Here is an 11,746-nt window from a genome sequence, read left to right as displayed (position 1 = left end):
TTTTTTTTTTTTTGGTGCTGGGGATTGAACATGCTAGGGAAGCATTCCACAACTGAGCTACATTCCCAATCCTTTTTATTTTTTGAAACAGGTTCACCCTATGTTGCCCAGGCTTGTCTCACACTAATGATTCTCCTGCCTCAGTCCCCCAAATCTTGGGATTACAGGCATGCTCCACAATGTCCATCCCAGTTCTGTATTTTCAACTCATACAAAAATTAATCAAAATAAAGAACAACTCCATCATCCAAGAAAATTTCCACATGCCCTTTTGTGGCCAACATCTCTCCCCTTCCCCAGCCCCTGGCAACCACTGAGTTGTTTTCTGTTGTTGGAGTTTTGCCTTTTTAAGAACATTATATAAATGAACTAATTAGAGAAAGAAACACTTGAAGGCTGTCTCTTTTTAACACATTTGAAATTCATCCATGTTGTGTGTATCTGTAAGCTTATTTTTCATTGCTCTGTAACATTCCATTGAGTGGATATGCCACCATTTATTCATTTACCATCCCAGGGATGTTTGTTTTTTCCCTTAGTGTTCAGTGATTTCACATGAAGCCATTATAAGTACCCTTTTAAAAGATTTTGTATAGGTATGTTTTATTTTCTCTGGGCAAATACCTAGAAACAGGATATTTGCATTGTATGGAAAAAATGTACATTTAACTATAAGAAAATGGAAAGAATTTTGTCAAAATATCTTCACCAGTTTGCCTTGCCATCAGCAATACATGCTGGTTCTAATTGCTCTACATCCTTGCCTGTACTTAGTATGGTCAGTACATTTTAATTTCAACCATTGTAATGAATGTCTGGTGCTATTTCAGTTTGGTTTTTATTTTGCATTTCTCTAATGACTAATGTAAAATCTCTTTCATGTGCTTATTTGCCATTGTGTATGCCTACCTATAATTCAAATCTTTTGGTGTTCTTTTTCATTGGCTAGTTTGTTTTCTTCTTTGTATTAACTTTAAATATTTTCTGTGTATTCTGGATATACATCCTATATTAGGTATATGATTTATTAATAGTTTCTCGAGAAAGTTTCAGGTATGAGGCTTGCCCTTTTATTCACTTAATAGAAGCTTTAAAAAAACAAACATCTTTAATTTTAATGAAGTCCAATTTATTAAAAATTTCCTTTAAGGATTGTACTTTTAGTGTTGGATGGAAGAAATTTTTCCTAATCCAAGGTTACAAAGAATTTATGTTATATTTTCTTCTAAATATTTTATATTAGCGATTACATGTAGGCTTATCATCCACTTGGAATTCAATTTTCTAGGGTGTCTGATGTGGGGTGAGCCTTACTTTTTACATGCAGCCATACATCATTCCAGCATCATTTTCTTCTTTTCCTCAGCTAAGTTTCTTTTTTACCCTCATCAAAAATCAATATAGATGTGTGTGGGCCTATTTTTGTTCCATTGATCTGGACGTTTACCTTTAATATCACACTGTAGCTTTCTATTCAATCTGTAAACCAGGTCAAGCAGCTTCTCCAACTTCATTCTTTTTCAGAATTATTATGGTTTCCGTTTTCCTTTTTCTTTCCATATAAACTTTAGAATCAGTTTATCAATTTTAACCTCCACTTCATTTTCCTCCTCTGCTTCTCCCAACCTTCTATGTCCCCCAAACCCCACATATGACCAGAGATGACCTCCCGTTGCTTCTTCCTTCCCAGGCTCAGACAGCCCTTGTCTGATTGAGCTCCAAGTGCCTCACACTGAATCATCCTAATTGACTTTCCTTCTCCAGTGTCCCCTCCCTGTAATTCAGATTCATCCTGATTTATCTCTCTAAAATTACAGTTTTGAACTGTAACTTTTTTTTCTTCTAACACAAAGTGAAAGATTTCTTCTTGCCCAGAAAAAAAAATTTTATTATTTAGTCTGATGGTCCAGTAGGTTCATTTTAGCCCTTTAACTCTTCTAAGTAAACCCCCAACTTCCATCTGCTTGTCTTTCGTACAGAGCTGCTAATTTTTTTTTTTACAAATTCTTTGCCATTTATTGAGACCCTCCCTGAGTTCCACTTCCACCTCTTTACTCCTTTCATTGAATTGATATTTCCCCTTTATATGGATAACTTAAGCAACTATTGACAGCAAGTTGGCTACCCCCATTAGACAGCTACCCGAGGGCAATGAATTTGTTTTGCCCATTTCAGAACCTCAGTGCTTAATGTACTTGTCAAGCCAATCTTTATTTCTCAATTTAGTAGGGTAAAGGGGTATTTGTCATAATGAGAAGGGAAAAATATAGTTTGAAAGATTGCATTACTATGTCTTGACTTATTCTGAGATTTAATATTTATTTTAAAATTTAAATTAGAGTGAGAAATATTTATGTTTCTCCATAGGTGTTAAAATTTAAAATTATGAAAATCTTTTTAATAATATTTATTGAATTACTGCCTTGTTTACCAGCTCCTTGAGACAGTGATTAATCCTCTGCTTCCCTACCAAGTATGGGTCCAATCCAGAAAAAGCAGCTATAGCTCTCTGTTCATGGGACAGCACATCTGCTTGAACTGTCCAGAGGCAGCTGGCAGGAATTAGATGTTATTGCCTGAAATTTTAGAGAGATGGCTGAGTTCATGTGCTCCACTGAAACAGATCCTTGTGTCTTCAGATGGTCTTTCTGTCCTATGTACCCTGCAGGAGCTCTCTGTGGCTACGCTTTTATAATCATGCATCTAAACACATATATGGAGAGTGAAGTTTTGAAGGTTAATGTTGTACCCTTGCTCAATACCTGCTTCGTGTCTCAGGGCTCACAGGTGGATGATCTCAAGGCCTAGGAAGGAGAACATGGCAGCATGGGAAAGGGCATGCAGGGGCCTTGGATGTTGCATATTCAGATCTGAAAGGCCAATCTATATATCCCTGCCAACATGACTTGCTATGATGTCAGGATTCCTCCCAGATCTTGGCACTTTTAAAATTCACACTAAATGACTGGTGAATAAGAATTAAGACACCATCACCCATTCCATTCACACAAACTTACTGAGACTAAAAATAAAACTTGTTGCTGGATGCAGTGGCACATGCCTAGAATCCCAGACTCAGGAAGCAGAGGCAAGAGGATTGCAAGTTCAAAGCCAGTCTTAGAAACTTAGTGAGGCATGAAGCACCAAGCAACTTAGCAAGACCCTGTATCAAAATAAAAAATAAAAGATTTGGTGATTGGCTTAATGGTTAAGTACCCCTGGGTTCAATCCCTAGTTCTAAACCACCACCACCATCATCATCATCATCATCATCATCATCATCGTTATATGAATTGTTTCTTGAGACACTCTTTCATTCAACAAAATATTTATTGACCATTTATTTGTTTTGTATTAGGCACTAATCTAGGGACAGTAGGTCCTAGAGATATCCCTAGTTGACTGACATTCAGTGCATGCATACATTCATGTGTCTGCACATAGGTTAACATGCATATCTAGAGACAAACCATTTTTCACAGGGATTCCAAGTGCTTTGAGAGCACAAGAATATTGACAAAGCTGAATATTAACCAAAGCTGAAAGCTTCATAGAGGAGGGACTCACTAAGCCTGGAGTGGTATCACAAGAATGAGGAGACATTTCAGTGTCTGCTTTGTTCATTTGGAGGTATTTTCATATATTTTACTTTTATACATTTATTGAAAAATTTGCATTTCTTATTGCTTATTTAATTTTTAACTTTATATATTGCATGCTTCTTTGTAACCCATAATAATTTTTTAAAACTGCTGCAGTTAAAAAAAAAAAAAAAAAAGAATGAGGCGAGGGAAAAGCCTGTGCAGAAAGGTAAACAGAACATCTTTTCTTGGACTGTGGTGAGGCATTCAGCGTAAAGTGGCACAGGGTGTGAGAAGAGAGGAAGGTAGTGCATCAAATGCCAAAGGCCAGGAGGCCAAGTGGAATATTTGGAGTTTCATCTTGCAGAAGATGAGGAACAAGCAAAGCCGTAAAGCAGTGCCTTTTGTCTCCCATACTGGGGACATTTCCTGTGCTCCTCAGGTAGCTACTCCTTACCCATGGAATCAAGTCAAAATCATGTGTCATTTGAAGCCATAGCCAACAACAAAAGGTTGGTCATCTCGCCTGGAAACCACTTATTCTAGGAGGCAAGTTGGCCTGTTTGCAACTATGATGTGAGAGAAAAAATAAACTTCTGGTGTGTTAAACTGAAGAGGTTCAAGGTTTCTGTCTTCACTGTTTCACAGTCGAATCTATCCTAAAATAAGCTTAGAAACCTGTTTTATTTTTTCTTTTTTAAATATTACCTATTTTTAGGGCATTCACTCCTTCACAATTTTGACTTCTCAGTCTTTATTTTCATATTTAGTTTAAAAATGCTACTTAACCCCCTCCGCATATACACACAGCTGATGGGAGTTTCGGATATAATAATGTGCAACCACACTGTACAGTCCTGACAAGAGTCAGGGCTTCCTCATTTTTAGGAAACCATTAATATTGCCTAAGTGGGAAAATATATCCCTGATTATTCTTTATTGCTTCATCATGACCTTGGGTGATTTTGCTATCTTGTGGCCTGGAAAATCTTATAACCACTGCAGAAGCCCATCCGTTCTTTCTCTGGATAGGACATAATTTTCCATCTTTGCAAATAACCCTTCATGTAGTGGGCCATTAACTTGCCTAGATAAAAGTTAGGCATAAAAGCAGGATGATAAAATAAGAAATGGAATCTTCTCTAAATATCTACATCTTATTCTATCGTTTTTGGTGGTCTAATTAAAAAAAGAAAGAAAAAGAGAAAGAACAGCTTAATTCACCATCATTGTCTGAGGACCAAATGCATAGTAAAGCTGTCCTCAAGTGTTTTGACATGCAGTGATGTCTCCCAGCAATTCCAGAAGCTTATTTCTTGTAATTGAAGTTCTTCTTGTCTCAGTAAGTAGTCTTGAGAAAAGACTGAAATGACTATTTCCTGGTAATATAATAGCTAATATTAAACCACACTCCAGGCCAGTTGCTATTCTTGAAGGCATTACAAGCATTTTGTCACTTAACTTTTCTCAGAAAGACATTCAATTAGAAGCTTATTAGTTAGATGAGGAAACCAAGGCACAAGGAGCAGAGAGCCATCCAAAATCACACAGCTAGGTAGTGGTCTCCAGTGGGTGAATGCATCTACTAGCTCCAGAGTCTCCCTGAAATGATGGAGAAAATTCAAGAACCTGAATTTCCCTGGTAATGACTAAGTTATCTTTTTCTGCAATCAGGCAGATTGAGTGGCTCAGAGAGAGATTAACTTAAGAAAAACAAAGTGACATTTTTCATCCACTCAAGTGCATAGCTTGAAACATTCTTGCCCACTGTATAAAGAGGAATTTACTTCAAGGATGACAGGGTGACATTTTGAAGCATGAATGGATGTGCTTCTTCTCACTTCCTTGATAAAACCTTCTCTAGCCTGAGGGCTCTAACCATTGCCCTCAAGGTAGACCCTTTACTACTTTAATGCAAACAGAAATAAGTAAGAATTGGGCTTTCAAGTGCATGAAGCAGAATTCCATAAAGAACTTGAAGGGAAGTGGCATTTTTCCATTGTGAGGGGATAAGTCTCATGAGCCTTCAGAGAATGGAGCCTGGAAGAGTTAGTCTGGAGGGACACAGATGTAGAAGGGAGGCTGAGGGAGATGCAAGGAGGGGTGAAGGCACAAAACTGGTGTAGGATCCAGGAGAAAGTGGGAAACTTGGACACTGATGAGAGGACATTGTATTGCCTCCCTCCAAAAGGTTAGCACAAGAAGAGAAAGGAATAGACAGTGCCTGCTAGGTTTAGGAAGCACAGGATGAAAAGAAGGCTGAGGATCACTCACTGTGTAGAAACCAGAGAATGACTCCAAGATGGCACTGGCCATGAGGATGCGGGAGTAGTACCATTAGGTGTCTGTGTCGGGGGAGAGGCGACCAGAATCAAAGCCACCTTGTTTTCTGAAGTCCAGAGCTGTTAGGAGAACTGTCTAATTTTCCATTCCCAGCAAGGATGTGGAAATTTAGCCAGGAGTGAGAGGGGGAAAGGGAGATTCAAGAACCTTGGATCTAGGGAATTAAGAAAAAAGGAAGCTGTCCCAGAAAGCAATTTGAAATTGACCTGGGCCACATAGGATCTCAGACACAGCTTCAGAACAAAGATGGCCACTTTTGAGAAAGAGATCTGATTCTTCATTTCAGTTGATGCCAAATTTACCCAAATAGAGATGATATCTTCCACCCCCACCACTCCCAACCATAGACAGGGATTCATCCCAGAACCACTGCCCTTGGTGTTAGATATCTTCAGTAAGCCAGAGAATGTGAAAACTTTTGTAGGCTGGAAAATGATTGTGTTTACTCTGAATTAACTAAGATTTGTGTTTCTTGCCATCTGTCCTGTACATTAATAATACAGAGAAAAACTCAGTCAAAGAAGCTTCCCTTTCTCATACACCAATATAAATAGTTTTGGGAAACTGCATGCCATCCTTGTCCAGCCCATCAATAACATCTGCACATTTCTGTCATGGAGTGAAGGTAGACACACTGCATGGTAGCGCTCACTCAGGGTGGATGATTGGAGAGTGAAGTGCTAGTTCTGCGTAGCTGAAATAAGCAGGAAAGAATCAGACTTTTAACAAAAGTGATTTTAATAAAAATCACTCGACTGAGCAAAACTCGTAGGAATTCCTTTAGGAACAGCATGGTACTCAACTGTAAATATTCAAGCAAACATAATGAGTAAAACCAGGTGGAAAAAATAAAAAATGCATGACATAAATGCAAATTGTGGGAACTACATTAGAAGTTCAGGAAGTTAAGTCTCCTGGATTCCAGGAAAGACATCATGGACTCTCCTGGGTTCCATGGCAGGAGGGGAGACCAGCAAGCCTTAGAGAGGTATGATGGGTGAAGAGGGGGAGTTTAGGGAAGCAGGCAGAAGGGCAAAGAGGGGACAAAATGACAGTCACAGGTGAAAATGCTGGTACACAGTGGGTAGAACAAGATCTTAGAAATGCATTGTCAACCTCAATGTAATGGAAACAAGTATTCTATACTTAAGCTTCTTAAATTGAGCTTTTTCTAAAGCATAGTGTGAGATAATTGGGATATAGTTGAGCTAAAATTTTATTTTATTATATTAATGGAGGAAGGGTATGTTGCAAAAATTAACAGTAAGACAGCACAGCAGGGAGGGTGTACAAACATGGGAACACACTGTGTCCAATCACCCTCAAGCATTTAGAAGCAACAATTTACATACAAACAATAGTTAGACTAATTGCATATCCTTTGTAACTATCCATTAAAGGAAGTTCAATGAAAGATCATCATTAGGTAGTATTTAGCAGTCTTGGTTCATGTTTTTCTTCTCACCTAGAAGTAATAAGACTGAGTTTCATTTGCATTTTGCTACAATTTAGGTAATTTACAAATTCAGATAGGTCTCCCACCCAGTTAATTTTAATTGAGTTTCTCATCACCATGAATCAGAGATTCAGAAAATATTGCTAGCAAATTCACTAGCAAAATTAAAGATTTTTTGTGTGAAGAAGTTCATCTTGTCTTCAATTTGGACAGCCTCATGTACTTTTAGATGAGCTGGGTTCCATCCTCCTTGAAAACTTCTAGTAGTTTCTCAAAGCCCTTGTAATTCCTTAATGCTGGTGGCTGGGAAATGAGGAGGTAAATTGGATAGGACTTGAAGGTAGAAGAGGTCAGCAGCTGTGAAGGAGACAATGACTCAGTTAAGAGCCCTGTGACTGTGAACCCATAGTCACAAGGGGTGAATCGTACAGTGCCATTGTAGAGAACATGGCGGTGAACTCACCCCAACCTCCTGTCTGATCTCCTAGAAACTTGAATTTGGGATGGAGATGGGAGGAAGAAGGCTCTAGCTTATGAAGCATGATCCAGAGACATATAGACAGGGATGTCTTATCTCCTATCAAGAGAATTTTAGGGTGAGAAAGGAGGAACTAGGTGCTAGGTAGAATCTATGATAGCAGCCTTACTATCCACATCCCTGGGTTCTGAGACTAGATAAGGCTGTGTTGTGGTGGGAAGCGACTTCTGAGGGCTGTACTCGGTTCTGGGGCCAGCCTGCCCTGCCACAGTAAATTTAGTAGTCCACTGGGATCTATAACTTACTGGTCCTATTGACTTTGAAGTGGGAACAGGGATGAGTTGAATGTGGTTGAAGAGAGAGGGAGAGAGTCCTTGGTGAGTACAGCAGTTAGACACCATGCAGGACTATATGTTTCCCCTGATTTTTATCATGGAGAAAGCAAGCTTTCTGTTGCCCATACTGGCAAAATGTTGGCAGTGGACAGAAAAAGAACACCACACTTTGCTTACGCAGTAAATGTTTACTGAACATGTCTAGCATGGTCCTGGATCCCAGAGAGTATATGAAATCAATGCAAGGTAGTTCTTTCATTCATGATGCTCCGTGACTGTTAACACATCCACTCAGCCGGGATAGAAATACCAGTTTAAGACAGATTCAGACCATAACCTGCTGGGATGAGTCAAGGAGGGCTTCATGGAGGAAGCAGCCCTCACTGAAACTTAAAGAAGGAGTATAATTAACATAGAATGGAAGGTAGTTTCAATGGAAATTCACAGTGGTTTATGGGAATTACATGAGATCTCCACAGAGGTCAGACAGCAAAATTCTGGGCACCAAGAAAATCCACAGCAAGTGAAACTAATCACTCCTGCTGTAGCTATTATTTCTGCTACTTTCATGGCTATCACCATGTCTATTTTTGTGCTATTTTCACTGATTTTTGTGCAGGTGACAGGAATTAAAGGGACATAGGAACGGGGCACAGTTTTGACATTCTTCTCAAGTCTGTGGGACAAAAGGAATCACAGTAACCAGGAGCAGGCAGCAGAACGATTTCTGTGTCAAGAGTGTATCAAAACTGCTTTTGCTCAGACACACCAAAATATTTAAGCTAGGCTCCCATAGATGCCACTCCTGATTTCTGTGTCCCTAAAGCTCAGTGCTCTAGAGGATGAATACATCTCTCAAAAATGAAGCAGAACAGTCCAAGCTCCCGCCTAGACATAATTCCTCTCTCTGCTTCTTTCTTTAAGTGTTTTGGCCACAGATGTGTTAGCAGGAATGAAATGCAGAGATGTATTCTCTTTAGTGCCTGCAGATGATGATGCTGGGACCAAGTGGGAACACCAGCAGCAAGTGAGTGGGATTTGTTCTTACATTCAAAACATCTTCTCACATGCTACATTAAAAAATGTTAAATAAGATTTGCGCTGAGAGTGATTATTGCCCAAGTTTCAGAACAACTCCCTTATTGCTGATTATTATCCTTTTCACAAAGGCCAGCCTCTTCATTCTGTTTGTTGTCATGTTCTCTAAATATCAAAGCCTTCAGAGACGGTGTCACTAGTGGAGTCGGGAGCTTCCTGGGTGTACCACGCCTGCCAAGATAGAATATCTGTGTGTGGAGGCTGATTTCATAAAAGGGATTATTCAGTCAATAGTTAAGTGGTAACAAACTCCAATTTCACTTTCTGTGCTGCGGGAGTTGAGCAGCTGGGCTGTGTATGTGAATGCATTCGGATGTGACTCCATGGGACTGGATCCCCTGCAGCCAGCGTAAGTGATTTGTTCAGGATCTGCACTGCCACAGGGTCTCTTTTCCCATGAATAGGAAGCTGACTCCTTGGACAGTTCCCCACTGAAAGTTTTATTCTGAGTATTCACAAAGAAGTGAAATTCTAGTAGAGAGAAGGTTGTTATAGTAATTCTACCTCTTTTTGTAAAAGTCAGATCATTTCAAGAACACCCAGAGGATTAAAAACAACATTACTGACAACAAAGTAACAATAAGAATTTTCCTTGAGGCATTTTTCTTTCTAGTGTAAAGGACCAGTTTGAGACCTGTGAGTTATTGCAAGGACTAAACATAATGTCAGGCAGGCAGCACGTAAAATAACCCACAAGCCAGCATTCAGACATAAGAGGCAGGAAACTTTTGTTTTCTAGGGACATGATTTCTCTCTGTCCACAAGATTTTTTTTTCCAAAGGAGAGAACAGTATTATCTTAATGGTGATCTTTTCCTCAATGTGAGCCTTGGATACTCTGAAGGTGAAAGGCATCAAACTGATTCTTTCATGTGTCTGGGTAGCAACTTGTTGCAAACAGGGACACCACCAACTAGAGTCCAAGAATCTATTTCTCATGCATGTTCAAGGAGAAGGATCAACAAAGGCAGTGTAATCCTCCTATCTCACTAGGCATGATCTTTCTAGTGGCACCCATTTCTGCCCTGGGGAATATGGGCTTTCTGCACCTCTAATGCTCCTAGCAAAAAGACTCATAGCTCTGACAGTGAGCACACATATACTAGAAATGTCTATTTTTGACAATTTCACTATTTCTACTAGAAGCAGACATCTCAAGCACTGCTATAGAATTAGTTAAAAGTGCTTTCACCTAATGAAAACAGGAAAGTAAAAAAATCTTCCACTTACAAACATTACTTACGATTCACAAGTTTTCATCAGCAGAAGAAAATACACCAGTATACATTAAAAACAATCAATAATTCAGATCTTGGAACACTATGAAAATCATTGTTTAAAACTATCATTTCTTTTACTCCTTTTAGAAAAGAAATAAACAATGGCCATTCACAGTACTGGCTAATACTTTCACTGCCCTCCTAAGTTCTACCTGTCCCATAATTTAAAGTCAACATTCAGCATGGAATCTGGAACACTTACCTTAAAGGAGGAGTAGACAGAGCCCCACTCCTCTCCCTCGGCCACTTCAGTGAAAGTCTCCGTTTCAGTGCAAGCCACTCGGGATGAATCCAGTGTTGTTGGCACGGTCTGGGTGGAATTGGAACTGCCCTCTGTGAGGTTGGCTGGCATGGCTCAGGAGGGGTTGAGGCTTGCTGTCCCTGTCCCTGCAGCCAGGCAAGAGGGTCTAGTTTGCCCTCTGAGAACTGGGCAGCAGCTGCAGCCTGGCACTTCCTCTGATTTCCAAGGCTTTTGGCTGGAGCTCGGCTGAGCAGAGGCACAGAGCCCTCCCTGAGCCCACCTCACTGAAGAGCTCTGCCTGACGACAGGGAGGATCCACGTGCTGCTCTCTCCTCAGCAGCTACAATCCAGGAGCCAGCACAGCCCTTGTCACCCCACAGTCCCACACAGGGCCAGGGCCTCGCCCTGAGGGAAGGGGCGAGCCTCCCACAGCCATGGACATGGTGCCTGGATGGGCCTCCTGCTCTGCTGTGCTTTTCCTAACTTACACAATGGGCTCCCATTCTGTTCCAGCTTCAGTAATTCAGGAATCTGGACTCATCATCAGGTCAATTAATTCAGGTCATGTTTGCACTTCTGAAATCAATCATAATTATACATTTGTTTCTGTTAAGGTTGCTTTCTGACTTACAGTCCTCATCTAGCCATTTACTCAGTAGCCTGCACATTGTTTCAATAGATGGAGGCAAACAGCATATTTGTGTTTCACACCCATGGTTCTGCTTAGGTTTTCAAAGGGTAGTTCTCAAAAAAATGATGTATGTGTATGTGTGTGTGTATATGTGTGTGTGTGTGTTTGTGTGTGTGTAATCCATGATCCCTCATTGATGTGACCAGGAGGGGCCTGGTGAAATCTTCTCACCTGCTGTGGGCTCACCTTAACTCCTGCCTGGAACAGTACTCAGGGTAAGGGTGGAAAGAAGGTCACTGTAGTA

General features: G+C 40.2%; 1 protein-coding gene across 1 annotated transcript in view; it reads right to left on the bottom strand.

The window, feature by feature from the left end:
- The window catches only part of Npsr1 (neuropeptide S receptor 1), a 179,203-nt gene extending 168,048 nt beyond the window's left edge, over positions 1 to 11,155 (bottom strand). The window contains exons 1-2 of the mRNA XM_015490366.2: positions 11,054 to 11,155; positions 10,773 to 11,014 (exon numbers count right to left, since the gene is read on the bottom strand). Coding sequence (XP_015345852.1) covers positions 10,773 to 10,922 — 150 coding nt within the window. The 5' untranslated portion in view covers positions 10,923 to 11,014; positions 11,054 to 11,155. The remainder of the gene's footprint in view (positions 1 to 10,772; positions 11,015 to 11,053) is intronic.
- Between the last annotated feature and the right edge of the window lie 591 nt (positions 11,156 to 11,746).

The sequence above is a fragment of the Marmota marmota genome, unplaced genomic scaffold (genome assembly GCF_001458135.2).
Source record: "Marmota marmota marmota unplaced genomic scaffold, marMar, whole genome shotgun sequence".
NCBI classification, from domain to species: domain Eukaryota; kingdom Metazoa; phylum Chordata; class Mammalia; order Rodentia; family Sciuridae; genus Marmota; species Marmota marmota.
The sequence above is the reverse complement of the archived record's forward strand: the minus strand, read 5'-3'. Positions and strand labels throughout refer to the sequence as shown.